Genomic DNA, 20,906 nt, shown 5'->3' on the forward strand with positions numbered 1-20,906 from the left:
CCTGAGCAACCAGGTTTCTGCCTCAGTTTCTTTCCTGGCTGTCTCCTCCTTGCCACCACTTATCGGCAGTATCTCAGCTGTCTGCCTCAGTTTCCAGCCCCAGTCTACCTTAAGTAAACCCAAGCCTCAGTCCCTCAGCCAGCTTCTTTGTAGTCCACTGGTTCTGGCAACTTTCACTCCCTTACTTGTGTGTATGTGTAGGTGGATTGTATGTGTGCGAACTGGTGTGTGTGTGTGTGTGTGTGTGTGTCATTGTGTGTCATTGTGTGCATGATATATGAATTAGTGATCTGTGTCTAACTTTTGGGGTATATAGTGTATGTGCTTGAATTAGTGATAGATATGCACGTGCCTAGGCTGGTTTGGCTGTGTATGTGCCTGAGCTGGTAGTGTGTGTGTGTCTATGCACCTAATTGATTTGTATGCTTGTATATGTGCAATTGTGTCACACCCTCCTGTCTAACAGCACAATATTGAGATCCTGAGAGTTGGCCTGACCCCACAGGGAAACAACGCTACCAACTATGAAACTATGAAGATACTTTTTTTAAAAAGATTTGGCTGTGAAACCAATATAAAAATATGCATGGGTCTTTATTGTTCCCAATGCTTAAAGAACTACATTAATCTCCAGAAGCCAAAATAAGGGTGCCAAGCTCATTTTGCGAAAATGACTGAATTAAGTTATTTTGTTAAATGCTCCTTCGGTCCAGACTTTCTAAGTTAGGCCAACATCCTGCTTCCACTGAGTAGATGTCCCAAAAGGTATACCACTAGTAGGTTTACAAATTGATGGAGGGTTGAATTAGGTAGTAACTAATATTTTAATTCATAAAAGTAACTGTGGTGTTCAGAACCACTCCTTCAGGGAGGCAGGGGGAATTGAAGACCACCATTTGGACACCCTAAATTCTGCTCTTTGGTATCTTCTGGATGCAAAACTCATCAGCCTCTCTTCCCCTAGTTGTTACGCCTTGGAGACAAAGGGAGCAGAATTCAGAGAACAAGTCCAGGTATTAGGCAACAATGAAAGAAAGAAAGTAGCAGAGTGCTTTTCTATAATTAATATGTATGGGGATAAAAACACTTTCTTTGTCCCATTCTATATTCATCACTATAAGTCTGCCAGTGTTACCAATAGTACCATATAGAGTGAAGTCATTAGGAACACCAGAGCTAAATACTCAAAGAAATGAGTGAGGCACTTTGTGCCTATATTAGGCTAAATTTTCTTTGTTGTACTAGTGTAAAGTGAAATCAGTGATATTACTGATTAACTGAATTCTGCGATAAATATTATACCAAATATGTATTGGTGTATCTTGGGACATGCTCTGACCCTCCATATAGAAAGATAACCCTGCCTCAGTTCACACTCATAACTTTTTCTTTGCTACCAGAAACAGTAGGCCCCTGGAACACTTTTACTTGATGTTGCAATGAGCTCTGTTCCCCATACACATCCTGTCATGTCATATGTACATGGCAGGACACATGATTTTGGAATCGGCAATTTGCCATTGCAGGGGGAGCCCAAGATCATGATCCCAGGCTCTCCCTGCACTGGCAAGTAAAAAGCCAGGTGCCTAGTGAACTGGTGCAATTCCTGGTTTGGGATTGATTGTCGACCCCAGCCCTGGGACTTCACTGGGGCTGGTTGGAGACTCCAGTGTAGTCCTAGGACTGGAACCGAAAATCAGCTGATTGTTGGTCTCAGCCTAGGGACCACACTGGAGGTGTGATGCAGTCCCTGGGCTGGGACAGGCAATCAGCTGGTCTAGTACACCGCCCTGGGACTGCTTTCAGAGTCTTGCCCTGCCATGCAACTGGCACCAGGCTTCATGGCAGGGACCCTGACACATATTCAATTTAAAGCAAGAAGTAAACCAGCTACAAAATGTATTCCACAAAACATAAGTAATCATTTTGTAGTTTATTTCATGATTTATGGTGCCATTAATTGCCTGAATATGTGGCTGGGTTACTATTAAATATATAATTAACTGGTTAAATATGTTGAAAATATAATGTCTGCCTTAGAATGATTGTTTTTCAGATGGGGAACAGACCAGAGATCAGATAATGACATTTTGCAGAATTTTAAGCTAGATCAATAATTTAAGCTCTGATGGCCTAGAGTTCCAGAAAAATACATTAAAATACGAAGTGCATACAAAGAACGGTCAAAATTTGACTAGAATACATGAATATATATGAAGTAAAGAGACAGCTTCGAATTGAAACCAGCCCCTTCCTTTCTAATAATCTTATTAAAATGAAACAAACTTTAAGAATATAATTTGCATTGCACGTTTATTTTGCTACCTTCCTGCATTTCATTTACTTTAGACAGTAGCCATAAATTGTTCAGTTTAACTTCATTGTTTGTAATCAGAAATTTCATATTTTCATGTATAGTACAACCAGCTATCATGTGTGGGTTGCAGTCAGTGCATAGAGATTTACATTATTATTAGTTTCTGTACTTTTTCCTATTTCCAAAACCAATCCATTGGGTCTAACAGGTATCCCTTTAAAAAAAGTCCCAACAGTACCTAAATTTAATAACCTGACCTCTTAGATTATGTTTCAGAACAAATAGGAAAGGATGGTGAGCCACAAACTGGTTTTGTGACATGTTCATGTCTGGTTTCATGACATGCATGCCTACAGAAACCAAGCATTTCTACTACAGCCATTAGATAAACTCTTTATCTAGAGTCTAGATTCTAGACCAAAGCCTAAGCTGCTGAGGTAGGTGCTGACAGAGGTGTTTTGGGGCTGTGGGAAGAAAGGTATCTTCCCTGCAAAACTGTTAAGATGCCCTCTCTAGAGGCTACTTGAAGTCAGCAGCTGAAAAAACTTGGTTCTCTAATGTACAATAGATTGAATGATCCACTCTGATGAGCGCTTCTGCAAAGCTGGGCTCTATACTATACATCTTGTCACTTCCATAGAAGAACCATGACTTTTGCTGTTATTAAAGGTCCTTCTTTGGCCATGGAGAAATTTGTCATTACAGATCAGAACACTACCCTATCATGTCCAGAATATAGTATATGATTCAGTAAAAGAAAGAGGTACACTTAAGTAAAATGTTTTTCTCTCCACAGTTTAGGCATTGCTTTGAACTGCAGTTGTTGATTCCCAAAAGGACAATGTATGCTAACGGCCTTTTCCATTAGTCACAAATCATGAAGACAATTGAAAAATTACAAGAAAAAAAAACCGTGTATAATATACAGCTGCTTAGCAATATGGTATTTTCTTTAGGGACTTAGCACAAACTATCAAGGATAATAACCTACTCAAGATACCTTTAGATTTTAACTTCTTCAACTCAAGAAATGGCATTTCATTTTAAAACTCATCTGAAGTGCATATTATAACTATATTCTGTTTTAACTATGGTTATTACCTGCCCTGCAGGCATTTGTCAAACTGAAAGCTTAAAATGGCCCATTTAAGCAGTGATATATATTCTCAAGAGCAGTGGTTTACAAGTGAAAATGGCTTAGTTAAGAATTAAGATACAATACTGACAAACTTTGTCATTAAAATAAAATCAAGTTATCTTCAGTTTCATATTAACATCTTTACTAGATATAGTAAATCACTTTTTTGTTATTAAAAAGGATTTCATAAGTATCCCAGAGGCCATATAAAGTCATATCACTCCTAACCATTAAAGCAGAGGTTGACATAAAGACAAAATGGACATTTCCTTGAGATCAAAGAAATCATAAAAGAGAAAGCAGAGGTCAGTTAGTCCACCTTCCTGTCCCATGGCAGGATAAACTAAATCTAAATCCAATTTAAATAATCTGTGACAGACATTCGTCTACCCTGGCACATAATACAAACATAGTGTCAACAGGCAGGGTCCAGCGGTTTTAATTTTGCTGCACTTTCTATGTGGCAGAAAAGAAATCAAATCATCTGCTCCCTGCTCGTAACACCTGTAAACATGGAAAAGAAAATGAATCTATTGGATTTCCAGCCTTTTACCATTCAGCAACTAATATTCCTCACCTTGTCAGGGACAGTGATACACACAGAATGAGACAGGTTCAGCAGTCTTTAATTAAAGGTATACTTGTCATAATATATGGCATTATGGAGGAAATCGTTGATGACTCTGAGTGAGTGATATTACAATCATGCCCTCATCGCTGTAACATCTGACTACCTCTCATTCAGTAACTCACCCAGAGCTTTTCTTAGGGGTAGCCAATGTAGGTGACTGCTCAGGGTGCTGTGCTCCCCCCCTGACTGCCCAGGTTGCCATGGCCTCCCTACACCAAATATGCATACACGTGTGAGCAGATGAGGCCCCCTACCCACCTGCCTCTGCCTGCAGCATCTACACTGACTTGTAAAGGGAGGGAGCCCAAAATACAAGTTTGCCCTGGGCACCATTTTCCCTAAGGCTGGCTCTGAACTCATCAAAATATTTCAGGTTCCAACAACCATCCTTCAAACTACAGACAAACAGAGGAGTAGATGTAAAAACTGAGAAGGATATTTAGGCCCCAAAAAGTGCTTGGCAACATTACCAGCAAAGGAAAAGCAAACAGGAATGAAAAAAAGGAAAATGTAATATATTTGGGGTGGGAACAACATTGACTTCAAACAGGGTTCTAAGTATCATATACTATATATAAAGTTGTCTGATCTGCAAATTAAGTCCTCAACATAGAACTCATTTTAAATAGCATGACTGGTAGCTATGAAATTTTGCTTAAAGACTCATGGCAAATCCTCTGCTTTTAGTACATGAAGTGAGATAGACTAGGCCCAATTCTCCTGTCATATACTAGTGAGAACCAGGAGTTAAATTCATCAGTTACAAAGCCACTACACATGATACATAGTTTATGACCTAACTAGGTTTTGTTAGTATTTTATTGCATATGTTAATAAAATAAAATCACATCTAAAGAAAATCTGAAATCCCTAAAACAAAGAATTAGTTTAATGAGCAAGTTTTTTTTTCTAAAATTTAAATGACAATTAACATTTATTCTTGGTGAGGAAGCTAAATATGGAAACATGGGCCCTGAAGTGGCTTCAGCACCTTCTACTCCACATAGCAGTAGCACTTGGAAGGATGTACCATTGCTAGACACATACTATTAGAGGGGACAGAAACAGTAAATGAGGAGCAGCAAATGCTACACACCTTAGAAGAATGGATATGTCCGGGAGCTCAAAAGCTGACCTTTGACATGTATGACCAGAAGAAAGGGAGACACGTGGGCTAGGGACAGACGTTCAAAAAGCCTGAGCCTGAATTAATTCAACCTTTGCAAGTTAGTCTAACCTGGCTAGACTGAACCACTTTGTAACCATACAGACATCCCCTCAGGACTGAGAAAATGCAGGCACGTGCCTACCATGGCGCAGGATAGAAGCCAGGGGGTACTAGAGAGTCCTCACTTCCCTTTCACAGAGCTGATCTGAGGGGGGCATGGCCGGGCCCCGGCAGGACGCTCTTATTATTCCCACCCTCCTCCTGAGCAGCGCAGCAGGGAATGTTTATCACCCCTAACTCAGTGTTTATCAACCCATTGAAAAAACAAAGCCCCTCTCCATTAACTAATTGAGCTCTTGTTAGCTCCCAGCCTCCTCCTGTGGAGGCTGAAGTGGTCCAGGTCCCTGAGTCTCTCCTCATAGGACTTGTCCTGTAAGCCCCTAACCATACAAGTGACTTTTCTCTGGACCCTCTTGAGTTTATCAACATCCTTCTTGAAGTATGGTGCCCAAAACTAGACACAGTACTCCAACTGCAGTCTGACCAGTGCCACATAGAGGGAAAGTATCACCTCCTTGGATCTATTTGTCATGCATCTGCTGATGCACGATAAAGTGCCATTAGCTTTACTGATGATTTCATCACACTGACGACTCATGTTCATCTTGGAGTCCACTATGACTCTGAGATCCCTTTCCGCTTCTGTGCTGCTGAGAGGGTCACTTCCCAGCCAGTAGGTGTGCTGGACTCTGCACTTGTCCTTGTTGTACTGCATCCTGTTGTGTAATACCCACTTTTCTAATCTGTCCAAGTCTACCTGCAATCATTCCCTACCCTCCGGAGTGTGCACTTCACCCCACAACTTAGTATCATCTACAAACTTGGGCAGAGTACACTTCACGCCCCCATCCAAGTCACTGATGAAGATACTGAAGAGTACAGGTCCAAGGACCGAACCCTGCAGGACGCCACTATCTACATCCTTCCAGGTCATGCTGCGAAAAGACTGAGATCTAGATAAAAAAATAGTTTTAGGGCATCTAACTCCTATTAGAAGCTTTGACTCCCATTGAAATCAACCAGTATTTAGGTGCCTAACTGCCTATCAGGATCTGGCCTTGGATACTTTTGTCTTTTCTTGTCCCCAGTGCTCCATGCAGGATGCAAGACCATGCAATTTTTAAAACAATGGCTAACGTTTGTGGGATAGAACAAGAAAAAATACCTGAAGTTCTGAAACTGCGTATTGTGTCAAACTCCTCTGAAAAGGAAACAAAATCATTGCAAATGATTTCATATCAGTGAATGCATAGACAAAAAGTCAAAATAAAAAGCTGCTTGTAAAAGTTGCCCAAAATAATTTATTTGACATCCCCACTGAAGTAGGATTCAGCCAATGAAAAACAGGTGTCTGAATGCAAGACTACCGAATAAATACTATCAAAGTGTAGCCAAATATGTGGGAAAAGGCATTCATTCATAGAGTCATAGATGTTTGGGTTGGAAGGGACCTCAGTAGATCATCGAGTCTGACCCCCTGCCCTGAGCAGGAAAGAGCACTGGGGTCAGTCGACCCCAGCTAGGTGCTTGGCTAGTTTCCTCTGAAGTCCAGACGTATGGAAGCCATTCCTTGGCTAAAATCTACATATGTAAAACAAAGAGATAAAAAATCACATCTGCTGGTGTACTCAACCTTTTTTCAAGAGCCACTCACCTCAGGCTCAAACAACAGATCAGAACAATAAGACCATTAATGCATCCTGTGAGACTGTGCAAACATATATACCTTATGAGTGGACACTGCAGCTTCACTACCATCTTCCCTGACCTCAATAGAAACTTTTTGAGTGGCTTCTGAATGTATAGGTCAAGTGACTCTAATGGGGAAATAGATATACATTTAATATTGGGAAATGAAGATTTATGCAAAAGGTTGAAGTAAACAGAAGACTTTTTTGTGTTCATTTTCCAACTTTGAGTATCCCAAAACATAGTGATTGCAAGTTTTCCACCGTCAGACATTGATGCTGAATGAGTTAGAGGGTGAAGGAGGGTGCGGGCTGCTGCAAAAGTATGTAGACAAGTCATGTAATATGAAAAAGTGGTCTCCTGGGAACCCTGGGTGCTAAGAGATGTTGATATTAATCATAGTCTACATTAATGTAAAAGGAATTGCCCTATATATTCAGGACCTCATCATGCTCTTTGTTAACTCCAGAGTTTTACCATTGACTTCAACAGTCTATGGGGCTGAAGGAAACAGAAGAGGTAGTGGCAGAAAGAGAACCTTTGTGTTTATCTCAACACTTTTCATAAGTGAGAGGTCTACAAACATTAAATTTTATAAGTCCCCCGTGTTTGAAAAAAACCCATTGACCTGCTCTCTATGCCTTGAGGTGAAGCCAAGAAGAAGCTAAGTAAGTTCTCTGATGTGGAGTGAAAAAAACCCTGAGGGGTATTTTTGTGTGAATATGTATTTTCTAAGCAACCAATTGGTTGTTTTTGAGTCCAAAATGGGAAGCACATAGTTGAAGTATGTTATTATAAAAAGTGATACAAATTTAAAACTGAGATACAAGTGTCATAACAGCAGTTTCATCATTATTAATCACCACACCTGTTTTTCCAGAAAGGTTGCAACCACCACTAAATATCTCCCTTACATTGAGAGAATGCAGACTTTCTTTGAAGTCCATTTTCTGTTCTATTTTAAACCTGTAGAAACTATAGGAAAGAAAAAAGACCTGTTCTAAAAGGATCAATATTTTTTCCAGCCAATAAATGTTTAGTAAGGGAGGCAGCAAACCTATTAGTTAGAGCAGGGGCAGGAGACAGGAGACTTGTTCTGCAATTGATTCACTATGTGATTTTGAGCAAATTATTTAACCTCTCTCTAACTTGGTTTCCCAATTTATAAAATGAGGATAATGATATTTAGCCATGTTTTTAAAGTATTCATAGAGCTATAAATGAAAGCTCAGTATAAGTGCTATTCTGCTCTATTTAGAAGTACTATTGGAATGAGGCAGAACCAACTATCCCAGTTATGTGCACAGCACTGCACTGCACAAACAGTCCTATGGATTTTAAGGATTACACACTGTACACAGCAGTAGCATAACAAGTAGGTGGGGGGGTGAGTGGGGCACCCCCTTAGAGGGGGTGTCAGAATGACAGCTTCGCAGGGCAGCAGCAACAACCAAGGCAGACGGACACTTCACACCAGCAGCAGCCTGGGATTTTACATCCCTGTGCAGGTAAGACTGATCCTCCCTTTCCCCCATTTCCTCTGCACCCCTCCAGGGTGCAAAGCTTGCTAGTTATATCTGTGCGTAGCTGTAGAGACTTGAATCCAATCTGAAGGCAAATACAAAATTCTCATTAACTCAGGTAAGAGTAGGTAAGACAGGGTGTCACCTTAAAGACTAACTGTTTCAGAGAACATAAGCATCCATAGGCATCTGAATAAGTAGCTTATTGCCTACAAAAGCTCATGCCTCTCTGAACCTGTTAGTGTCTAAGACCATTTATACACATGCCCTAGGAGTTGGGGGGGGGAGGGCTTTCATTAAAGAAGCTCTTGGAGCCACTCTAATTAAAATGCTCAGAGCGTCATGTATATCAGCATCCCAGCACTGAAAAAATGGCAGCAAGAGTGCTTTATCTAAAGCTCATCAAACAAGCTTTAGTTAAAGCACCCCTGCCACCATGTTTCAACATGGCAACACTGATCCATGTGACACTGAACTGCTGGAGCATATTAATTACTATACTCCAGCAGACTCAATTAATTACAGGGCGTCAGAGCAGCCTCACTCCATGTGTACAGACACCCTAAGGTGCCCCACCTTCTGCCTGACTTCAGAATGACAAAGCTAACCACTTCTGTGCTTAAGTGGGAGAAAAATCACACCTATTTTCAATGAGATTCCTCAAGCATTTTTGTACCTTACACTTGTGACGGGCTAGCTGACAGTGATTTAGCCCAGGGGTTTTGAAAGGGTAAAAGATGATTGAAGAGCTTGGGATTCCCTTTCCTCACCAATCAGGCCCCAGAGACCCACTCTCCATGTCCCCTGATTGGCCCCCGGGTCACCTGGAGGGGGATAAAAGGGGCAGCACAGCTGACTCAAGAGAGACCAGTGAGGGACCACAAGGAAGGAGTTTCAAAGAACTGAGCCAGCGGGGCGGGAGCAGTTGCCCCAGAAGAGCCTGAAGGAGCGGGACCTGCAGGCAGCAGTGGGACCCTCACCAGTGCAGCGTGCGGCTGGCAGGAGAGGCTCCAAACTGGGCTCCAGGATCCCCTACAAGAGGCTGTGGCCATCAGGAGAGGCTCTCCAGCTCCAGCACGGATCTAAGCAGTGACCTGAGAGGTTCCTAGCTCTGCTTCCAGCTCCTCCAATAAGCGGCCAGGAAGCTAGAGGTGAGGCCGAGGCTCTGGGAAGGTCAAGACACCTAGCAGCTTGGAGCAGCCCCAGCACTGGTGGCTGTGTGATAGAGTTTCTGCCTACCATGTGGGAGATCCGAATTCACGTCCCAGCTGGGGTGACTGAAGTGACGGAGAAATTCTTCTTGCAGTGGAAAGGGGTCATTGTGTTTTCCCCTCTTTCCCCCCGCCTCCTGGTACCTAGGTACCCTATATTCCTTGTTATTTGACATTTTGTGCCTGTCATGGGGCGGGGTCCTAGGAGCGGCCGTGATCTCTCCTAGCGCCCCCTACCATGCCAAGTTGGTGTCAATGCACCCTCACCATCTCACCCGCCACATCTTTGATGTAAGTAGTGTTAAGGGAGGCTGCCTTTTTGTCCTCTTTGACACGGTACCCCTGATGTATCCAAGTCTGTGCTCCGTCTTAGATGACTCAGTGCACTTAGGGGTTATGCGTGGCTCCAACCACCCCTGTACCACACCCCAAGCCTCGCAGATGTATCAGATGTTGTTTGGTCAATCCTATCTGCGCCCTCGTGGGCACCCCCTGGCTCCTCTCATAATTGCCCGCACCCTCCCGGGTTCCCTGGACTCATCTCAATCGCCTGCGCCCTCACGGTCGCTCCCTGGCTTGCCTCAACCGCCTACACCCCATGGGTTCCCTGGGCCTGTCTCACAATGACCCGCGCCCTCGCGGATGCACACTGGGGCCTTATCCACGACTGTTCCCACACTGGGGCTTTCCCCGCGATCAGGCCCACCCTGGGGGCTTCTCGCCTGTGCCCTGCTCTCGTGACCGCGCCTATACTGGGGCCTCTCACAATTGGGGCTCATGTGGCCGTAGCTACGCCTGGCCCCAAATCCTCTCCTTGGGTCTACAAGTTCCTGTGGGGCTCAGGCAGCCTCGGCCTTACCTGGTCCCCAATCCTTTGCGCCCCTTCTCAGGGCTGGGGTCCATGCACCCCTGAATGTTGTGACCTCTCTGGCACCAGGGTCTCCACACTACCGTGGAGCCCCTATGAGGCATCCTCCAACCCGTATTAGCCTCACCTAGTCCTCCGGTCTTATAAAACTACAAACGGAAAACTCAAGCCCCTGGGCTGCAACATAAACTCTAAGCCATCTGGCTAACCATCGTTCAGGGCTTCCTCTACCCAGCATCCTTGAACAGAAGCTGCTCAGCCCATCCGGCTTCCCTGCTCTGCTTACTCCGGCAGAGCTCCTTCTTCCTTGGCTGCAAGTGGGAAACTGCCTCCCTAGCCTCAGCCTGGATCATTTATATAGGTCAGCCCCTGCCCCCTTCCGGTCAGCTGACCAAACTGCGGTTGCCCCGGCAACCGGCACCTGTACCTCTTTATAGGAGCCGGGCATTTCAGTGTCCTGTGACACACCTCCCCGCTTAAGTTCAAGACTCACTGGGAGCAGGGCCCGGAAGCGTACTGTGACAGTGCCTTTTACATTTCACCAACCAGCATTATTTGTTCTGCTGTTTGTGTCTTATATTTTGTTAACCCTGTCTTCTGTCAACTGGATGAATATGTCTATGATTGTAAGTGTCTAACCTTTGTTGAATCCTGCCCTCTTGGGGTGTTGTAGTGTCCCCCATATCCCCTGGTTTATACTGGTTATGTTCCCAGTACTGTTCTCGCATTAAAAGGTATATGGTTAAGTCCCCATTAGTGATCTGGCTCTGCTCTATAGGGGGAGGAGAGTCCCTACACCCCCCACAGTGCTTGTGCACCTGCTCTGATCCCTTCAACTGGAGAGGGGGTACCTCTTGGAGTACCACCTCGGTTACACACTAATCCCCTAATCTTCTATAAATGGAAGAAAATAAGAGATAAGACACAATTACAGACTACCAGCAAGTACATCATATGCCTAAGGAGGCTTATTTCTACATCCACCTCCTGCATTAGTCTTTTATCAGATGAGCTGTCATTAGTTTTTCTACTTCTAGTAATCGCATCTTTTGAAGGAAGTGTTAAAGCTAAACTGACCTAATCCTTTTTAAGACAATTCCAAAACCTGGTAGCTCACCTTATTGTCAGAAAAATGGCTTGGAAAAGAAGCAGGAAGTCATGCCTTGCAAGAGGCAAAATAAAATTACAAAGAAAATTCTGATGATGATTAGACAGACAGATGGACAAGTATAGGTTAAAATATCAATCTTTGTTCTCAGTTGAAAATACATCATTGGCATCTTTGTTACAGAACCATCCCTTTTAGTTAAAACCATCTCCAGCATAGCTTCTGGTCTGAATTTCTGTTTCCAGTGTCCTTTGAAGTAAATAGCTTTCGCCAGAACAAGCCTACTGAGAGGATCAAATTATTCACTTGAAACAATTTTTTTTTTTATTTTGCCAATGGGGAAAACAAATAGATGAGCAAAATTCTCAAGCACCAGCCACTGCATCTTAAATAAAATGAACATGAACCTGCAGGTAGCATACAGGATGATCATAAAGGGGTTTCCTGTTTACAAAAACCCTCTTGCACTGTCACATTACTGAAGTGGGTGAGGGTTTTACTATGGACATAACTGCGCACCAGCTCACATCCATGGTGTTAGGGAGGTTGATGGCATAATAAATGGCTATATATGTTCCTGCAGAGTTCCAGATTGTTTTTTATATCTTTACTGCACTGTGCCTCTGAAGAGCAGATTTTTGTTTAATTTTCAATGAATTCTCCTCTCTCATGGAAAACCTTCATACGACGAATCAAGTGTAAGGGGTGCAGTGTTGTTTCTCCTAGTCTGCAGCATTATCTCACAAGAAGCGGGATTAACAATGGAGGCTGATGATAATTTAAGCATCATCATCTATTTCATTGGTAATATCTGATGAAGTGAGCTGTGGCTCATGAATGCTTTCAACTTTGATTCATTTAGTCTACAAGGTGCACCTCTATCTTGCCTTTGCATGACTTCAGACTAACGCAGCTAACCACCTCTCTCTCTTTCGCTGCTAATACTTTTACCAAAACACCCAATTATCATTGTCGAATGTAGCAGCAGCAACTGGAAGGGCAGCAATGCTAGGGCCTTCGGCAGTTGCTGGAGATAAGAAATGAGCCATTCAAATTCCTTTTGCCTCCAAATGTAAAGCAATCCCTGCGCCCAGTATTAAAACCCCCATGAATGACTCCTGAATACCAACCACTTCAGGCACACACATTCCCTAAAGGAGAAAAGCTCCAGTTTTCTCCTGTCCTGGTCCCAGGACCTCCACCTTCCCTCTGAAAGCTGCTTCAGTTCAGTTATTCGCTCTCAGTAGAAACAGCCTTTAAAGATTTATGGCGTAGGAGCAGCATAAAATAAATGGAATTTTAATAAACTGAACAACACCAGGAATCGAGCACTGAGGGAACCTCTCATGGGTCCTAAGAGGCCTATTTATATGGTTTGTGCTGCAAAATTAAGGCTTAATCATGGCCAGGGGCCTAAATTATAATTTTAAAGGGAAGCACATGTAAATTGCTGCCAGTCTAAATAATAGTAGTAGTGTTATTCAGGGATGTGCTGGGCATATGGACTATTGAAAATGGATAGAGTTTACTAAAATGTATTAATCATTTACAGTTAGTATGAGAAACGCGGCATGTGTTATTGACAGACTAAATCACTATTTACTTTCTATTTGGAAAGGAGTCCTGGCTTCCAGTGTCACAAACCCAATAGCTGCATAAACAGGCTTAAGTAAATAATTGTATTGAACAGTGGTTCAAGGGCCTGGGACTCAAAACAGGATCATTAATGTTTTCAGAACAGCTTAGTATTTCCGTTGTCTCTAAGGGCTAGCTGCTCATATGAGCAATGGTCTATAATGGAAAAGAAGTGCTCACTTCCAGATTCCTTGCTGCAGTCCAGCATACATCATGGATCAGAGATTAATTATACAACAATCAGCTTAGTCTATACATTTAGGGCACTGTGAAGGGAAAGGGACTCAATGGCAAGCAATGATTCTGCAAAAGCTATAGAGAGTTTACCATCTGTTTTGTTTTCCACCCAGGTACTTATGGCTTCTGTGGAAGCTTTTGTGTCTTGGAAATTCACCAGTTTTATAGCAGTCTGAAAAAATTCCTTGTTGCTATGGAGATCCTGTTCTTTCACAATGAATCCTTCTTGAAGGTAGAGGGCATTGGCAAGATTAAATGTAAATTCTTTTTTTTTTTTTTTTCTGAGGTGACAGAGACTCGTGTCTGGAGCACAGAGAATTCTTCACCTAAGGAAAATAAATGTTAATAGTAGCATCTTCATTTGAAGAAGATAAAACAGCTGTGCAATAGCATCGATATCCATATCCAAAATAATTCCCACCCCAGAACTTCAGGTACAATAAAACGAAGGCTGCTTTGCAAACGAGCTGCAGTGCACTGAATACTTCCTTTATGCTACCAGTACAATTTAACAAAATGGGACATGGGGTGCAAGCAAGAGTGAAGACCCCTCAGAGCAAAGCTTACTGCTGCCAAAGCGGTCTGGTAGAGTTGACAGGTAGGGAGACCAGAGGTCCCTGGGAACTGGGGGGCTCTTCCCATATGCATGGGAGTCTCAAAAACTGATGGCTTGTCCTTTTCATGATAAACTGCTCCAGATACAAGCCATGTCCTGTGCAAACTACAGCAAAATGTCTCAAAGGGTGAAAGAAATACCATCGGAGGGACAATGGTCTTTTCGCTGCATTAAGTTCTTCTGACAACGCATGCACCCAGTGGGACCTGAAAAGGAGGAGCACTGAAGAAAGTGATAACTTTTTTCTCTGTGTCCTTTCCCTCAATCAAAACCTACCTATATCCATTTCCCTAGCTGCCACCAAAGCCACTCTCTCCTCTGGTCATCTGAGTAAAATGTATAATGAAATGGACTCTTCAGCCTTAAAGAAATAAACCTAGCCTTTGTAACTTAAATAGACTAAATTCTCTATCCTTTCTTTCTCTTGCTGAAATGTACCTTATTCCACAAGGAGTCTGGGTGAAATCTCCTGGAGCCTTCCTAAAGTAAACTCATATTAACAGCAGAATCTGGCTCCTTTATTCAGTAAGTTTCTTCAGAGGATAATATTGAGCAGAACCCACTTCAATATAACACAACATAAACTAAGCCAATTTAAAGACTGTATCAGTGAGATCCACAGGTTTTCTTGATAAAAAGCTGAGCAATCAAAGTGCTTGACTTTTGCATTCTTCTCAGTATTGGCAACATGTCAGGTTGCAAAGGATTTTTAAAGTCACTTCCATATGTTCAGGCTGCCCTTATCTTCCTTGAAAGGTGTCACAGGAGGTGTCGCCCCCCTCCTGACTATAGTTGCATTTTGAAACCTATTGATTATGTATTTGATTTTTAAGCCCTTAGTCCAATTGCATTCCTGGAGCATCTCCACTGAAGTCATTGTCATGACATCAGGGCCGAATTTCAGCCTCCAGGACTTGTTTAAAGCTACAGTTTAGCACACTACAATTTCTGTTTTTTCTCTCTCTCATGTCCATGCTCATCTTGTTCTATTTCTCTCCTGTTGTGTCACATCTTTACAACCATGCCGGGATATGAAATCCATTTAGTGTTGTAGCCACCTACTGTCACCACTCCCTGCTAGTGCCACACTGTAATGAATAGGCATTCTGAAAAGAGCTCTTTTTGCCAATGACTGACAGCATGACACTTGGCAGAGGTTAGTGTGTTGCTTTTCTAATGTAACTTGTCTGTTTAAGTATTTTCTAAAGGGGGAAAAATCCCGTAATAGTTAGTAATCATCTGCTTGAATGAATGGGCTTACGTCATATGCTGAAGGTCTGTGGATGTGCTATAAATGCCCAGATGTCCCTTGACATCATCATTATTCTTGGTAGTATATGAAGAAAGACAATTATACCAAACAAAGTGTTGCAACACAGTGTTAAAAACACTTTGCATATTTGACTTGATTTGCAGAACAATGATCTGTATTTGCTGCAGATAACATTAAAACTACACACCGCCATAAAAGTAGACTTATTACATTTCCTAGAACCTGAAATTGAAGACAGGCTTCAATTATCTCTGCCTTTAAGCTGTTAAGAGTGCAGGGCTTGTTGTACAAGATGTAGGAATGATAAAAATCTGTTTGCTAAATGATTTACAAAATCTTTTTCACTGAAGAATTGTGTTTTGGGGTTCCTTATATCCTTCCAATGGTTACTTTATAATCATTTATAAAAATAAGTGTTTTACATATAAGTAAGAAATGAGGTGAGGGGGTTACTAGCTCTGATCTCTGATATTAATCATGTCAAATTCTGAAAAATATAATGCATTTTGGGAACACTTGACAATTAGCCTTAAAGACTTCAGTGAGGAACGTCTGGTTAAAGATACTGGGCAAAATGGATACGGGCATTAGAGTCTCGCTGCATGCACTAACAAGTTAGCCGAGGCAGCATTCTTTACATTCTAAACAGCTACCGCTCCCCAGGTAACAAGTTAACAATTGTTGCATTTAAATATATTAAACCTCTGGTAAAAGGGGAAATAATGCCTTTGGCTTGGATGAGACTGGCTGGAATCCAGCCAAGCACTGGTAGTACCCAAAATTGTTTGCCATTTAAGGATTATTCAGTGGTCTACAGGCTGGATAGAAACCAGTGGAGAAACTTCCAGTTATTCAATGGTGCAGGATGAAGCATTGGGTGATATGTATTTGATATCTCAATGCATCTGTCAGTAGACACATGTCAACACTAAAAAGAAATACTGCTCCATTTGGAATCAATCAGAATCATAGAATCAGTGAGTCGGAAGGGACCTAGACAGATCATCGAGGCCAACCCCCTGCCATGGGCAGGAAGGAGCACTGGGGATGGCAGGGGTCATAAGACCCCAGCCAGGTGCCTATCCAGTCTCCCCTTGAAGATTTCCAGGGAAGGTGAGAGCACCACCTCTCTGGGATGCCTATTCCAGGCTCTGGCCACCCTTACAGTGAAGTAGTTCTTCCTAAATGAAGTAGTTCTTCCTAAAACACGACACAGTACAGAGAGGAATGAGATGAAATTACTCCTTGCTTCCCAGAGGAGGTCCCACCAGAACAGGATTGAAGCCCAGTGATGAGAAACCATCCTACATCTGCAGGCTTCATTAGCTCTTCTGTGGTTAAATGAAGTATTCCTGCCTACAAATTCGCCAATATGATGCCATTCATGAGTAAAGTCACTGAAGATATATTTAAGCCATTCAGTTATTGTTGGAGCCATCCTGTCATGGGAAGATGGACTTAAAGAATAAAGGAAAAAAAGGAAGCAGAATTGAGAAGACTGTTGCTCAACTATAGGGGTAGATTCTCAGTTTATGGAAATGGCTATAGTTCCACTGGGAACTTCTGTAAACGAGTGATGAGTGCTATGATCCTTTAATCTCTGCACCTTGTAGTTCCTTGTAACCACTATTCCTCAAAATGCAATATGACTGCTTTACTTCCTATGGTCAAACTGCAGTTGTCTTTGCGTCATGCAGAGACAGTAGCCATTTGAATCAACAGACATTAATTCCAGTCATAGGATTATAGCTTAAGGCAGGGGCAGGCAAAATACAGTCCACAGGCCGGATCTGGCCTGCCAAGCACTTCCATCTAGCCCATGGGCCCCACAACAAATTGTGCCCTACCCAAGTCTTCCACCCACAAGGGTGGGAACAAGGCACCCAAACATACCCTATTGCCTTGCTCCCACCCTCATGGGCAGAAGGGCCCCTCCTGGCCAGCGTGCAGCTTCTGGGTGGAGCTGCTGCTGCCACCCCCAGGGACCTGCTCCACTTCCCCAGTCTCCTCCTGGCTCCAAGCAGCAGGTAGGGAAGCAGAAGGGGTGGGGATGCAGCTGGGAGAGAGTGCAAAGCATGGGGCTGGGGCTGGCAGCAGCACAGATCCTATGATCATGCAGCAGCAGCAGCACAGAGCTGGACCGAGCAGCATGGGTGTGAGGGAGGGTCAGAGGGGTGTGCGGACCCTCCCACACTCCCCCAAAGTGCACAGCTCCAGCAGACAATGATAGCGCCAACAACAGCATGTGGGGCACTCAGGGCACAGTTTCCTGGTCGTCTGAGGCTCTGGCCAGCACTAAGCATCACAGTGAGGGGCACAGTCTCCCCCAGGATGCCTGTATTGCTGCTGCTCCCTGCACTCACACAGGAGGGAAGCTGCATATTCTGGAGCCAGGTGCCTCGTCTGCCAGGGCTGCACAGCGCAGGAGAGAAGCCCCACAGGCTGGAGCCCATTTCCTTCCCCACCCCCCAGGGGAGGGCACCTGGGGCTTTCCTTCCCTGCAGTGCAGCCCTGGTGGGGAAGGCAATGGTCTCCAGCCTGTGGGGCTTCTCTCCTGTGCTGCATAGCCCTGGCAGGGAACACATGGGGCTTCCCTCCTGTGCTGTGCAAGTAAGTGGGCTGCAAGTGAGTGGAATACAGACAGTTCCTGGGAGACTGCACCCCTCACTGCGATGTGCAGCATTGGCTGGAGCTGTGCCTCTCTGGGAACCAGTGTCCTGAGTGCCCCACCTGCTGCTGTGCCATGGGAGAGTGTAGGGGGGTCCCCATGCCCCCCCCTTACACCCACACCCTGACCACTCAGCTCCATGCTCCTGCTGCCCCCCTGGGCATGGGCTCCATGCTGCCACCAGCACCCAGTGCCATGGGAGAGTGTAGGGGGGTCCCCATGCCCCCCCCTTACACCCACACCCTGTCCCCACCACCCCCCACACAATATACAAAACTAAGAATTCATTTTTGAGTTATGCAATCACCTCTATATACAGTAAGCAAACACAAATTATGACAAAAATATTTTTTGTAATAAAATTAAAATATGTTGTTATAGTAGGTGTTTGACTTTTAGTGTATGATTTCAGTTTTTTCTGGTTCGAAGATGGCAACCCTCCCCCACCGGGAGTATTTGGGGGGCAAGGGGAGGGACTTCTGATGGCAAAGGTCAGGGTTTAGGGGTAGGACTTATAGTCCCAAAATGGTAGCAAGGGGGAGAGGCTACTGTCAAGGGGCAGGGTTACCTATGTGACCCTTAATAGTTCACCAAAACTCATTAAATGCCCCTCCACCAAAAATAATTGCCTACTCCTGGCTTAAGGGATAGGCACTCAATCCTGGACCACATGAGTAACAACCATGTTATACAAATAAGTAACTGAGTAGCCAGTGATGACAAATGAGCAATGACAATATGTACTATAAAAGTTAAAGGTCCACCTGAGCTTAGTAGCCCACTGGACTATGGTGCTTAAGGTGCTCCAACTTCTATTGCCAATGGCACACAAGGAGTGATGAAACTAGCATTACATCCAGTCACCTTTGACTCCCCAGCCCAAATGATCAAATGTCCATTTTACAGCTGGACTGGAGTGGGACGAGTTGGTTGCAGCTGCCACATGAATCCAGAGTGAGACTTGAATACTCCCTGTGCCTGGAGAAGGGTGTCTGTGCCTGAAAGCTTGTAAAGAACAATTTTTCCAATGATTTAGTTATTCTAATAAAAGATATCACATCTACCCAAAGAACCTTGTCTGCCTATGAGGCATAGAAAGGCACTTAACTGTTCTGCCACGGCATCCCACAACAACATATACACCCAAAGGTGAGCTGTGGCAAACACTTAAAAATAAGCAACCTATAGTACATTGTCATATGCAGAAAAGACTTGTCCAATGCAGTCAGTAAAAAGCACAAAATAAGTTAATAACATTTTCAGGCAAAAGTCACCTTTGTCTTGGGAAATACTGAGTACCATTGGGTTAAAGTTACAAAACATGCACTTGTCAAATGACAAACTCTGGTATGACTATTGAGATGCCCACTCAACTTTTGACAATGAAAAAAACAAGTGTAGCAGAGCATTAGGGTGCTCGCTACTGGTAATGGCCCAGCTGCCAATCTTCAGGGAAGCGCAGGTGAGGGTTGCCGGGGCAACCAATCTGGTCAGCTGGCCAGAAGGGGGCAGGGCCTGGCCCTTATAAGCAGTCAGGCTGAGGCCAGAAGGCAGTCCACCCTGGCAGCCTGAGCAGCAGGAGCTCTGCTGCAGAGCAGAGCAAAGCAAAGCAAAGCAAAGCAGAGCGTCTGCATGTTGGTACGGGGTGAAGAGAACCCTGATGGGGAGGTGCGACAGAGAGCCAGGGTGGTGCAGAATTTAGGTTATAGCCAGGAGGCTTATTTCGTGTTACAGCCAGTTGGCTTATAGCTTTGGGTTTTCTAGTTGGTTGTTTATGTAATACTGGAGGACCGGGTGAGGCTGTAGGGGTTGGAGGAGGCCTCAGGGGAGCTCCCCAGTAGCATGGGGGTTCCTGGTGCCCTGGGAGGGCACACCAATTGGGTGCCAGAGAAAGCACAGCAGTTTGGCGCCGGGGTGGCACTGTGTTTGCAGTCTTGACCCCAGCCCCATGTGGGCGGTAGTCGGAGAAGCCCAGTGGGGCGTATGACCCGAGGAAGGGGTCTGCGGCCAGGTAAGGCCAAGACCACGTGAGGCCCGAGTGCGGGCGGGGAGCGCAATCTTAGGCCCGAGGGAGGGACGTGCAAGCGAGAAGCCCAGTGGGGTACGACGTTCAGGGGACACTGACCCCAGTCCCATAGAAGGGGTCTGGAAGGCCCAGTAAGGCGAAGGCCGCCCACGCCCGATCATGAGGGGCCCAAGTCAGGCGTAAGACCCAGAAGGAGGGTCAGGGGGCCAGGTATGGCTACGGCCACCTGAGCCCCATCCGTGGGAAGCGCGGGAGATGTGGCCCCAGTGCGGGTGACTGCGGGAATCACGTGGAGTTAGGCCCCAGTGCGGGCGGGCATGAGTGCAGTGAGCGCAGGGAGACAGGCCCCAGTGGGGCACTGCCTGTACGGGAGAAGCCCCAAAAGGGGGCGAACCTATTGAGAGCCCCCAGAAAGGGGGAGAACCTTATCGTGAAGCCCCAGATGGGGGCAAGCTTAGTGAGAGGCCCCGGGAGAGGGCACGTACACAGAGAGGCCCCGGGAGAGGGCCGGTACAAGACTAGAGAGCCCGGTGAGGGCTGGTACAAGACTAGAGAGCCCGGTGAGGCCAGTACGGGATTAAGGAGCCCGGTGATGGTGAGCATATGGTCAGGGGCCTCGGAGAGGCCCACCGAGGAAAGAGCATAGGCGAGATAACGTCCGGAACAACTGAGAGGCTTGGGGCGTGGTATTGGGGTGGAAGGAGCCATGCGACGCCCATAGGGTTGGGGCACCAGAAC

The 20,906-nt window shown here is 44.7% G+C and overlaps 1 protein-coding gene across 1 annotated transcript in view; it reads right to left on the reverse strand.

Moving 5' to 3' along the window:
• Positions 1–20,906, reverse strand: part of SERPINI2 (serpin family I member 2) — a 36,154-nt gene that overhangs the window by 11,929 nt on the left and 3,319 nt on the right. The window contains 9 exon segments of the mRNA XM_019532515.1: positions 2,575–2,667; positions 6,452–6,515; positions 7,041–7,129; positions 7,872–7,969; positions 11,564–11,600; positions 11,603–11,662; positions 11,665–11,742; positions 11,849–12,019; positions 13,652–13,888. Of these exon segments, the coding sequence (XP_019388060.1) occupies positions 2,575–2,667; positions 6,452–6,515; positions 7,041–7,129; positions 7,872–7,969; positions 11,564–11,600; positions 11,603–11,662; positions 11,665–11,742; positions 11,849–12,019; positions 13,652–13,888 (927 nt within the window).

Source organism: Crocodylus porosus, unplaced genomic scaffold (genome assembly GCF_001723895.1).
Source record: "Crocodylus porosus isolate Cpor-Errol unplaced genomic scaffold, CroPor_comp1, whole genome shotgun sequence".
Classification (NCBI taxonomy): Eukaryota; Metazoa; Chordata; order Crocodylia; family Crocodylidae; genus Crocodylus; species Crocodylus porosus.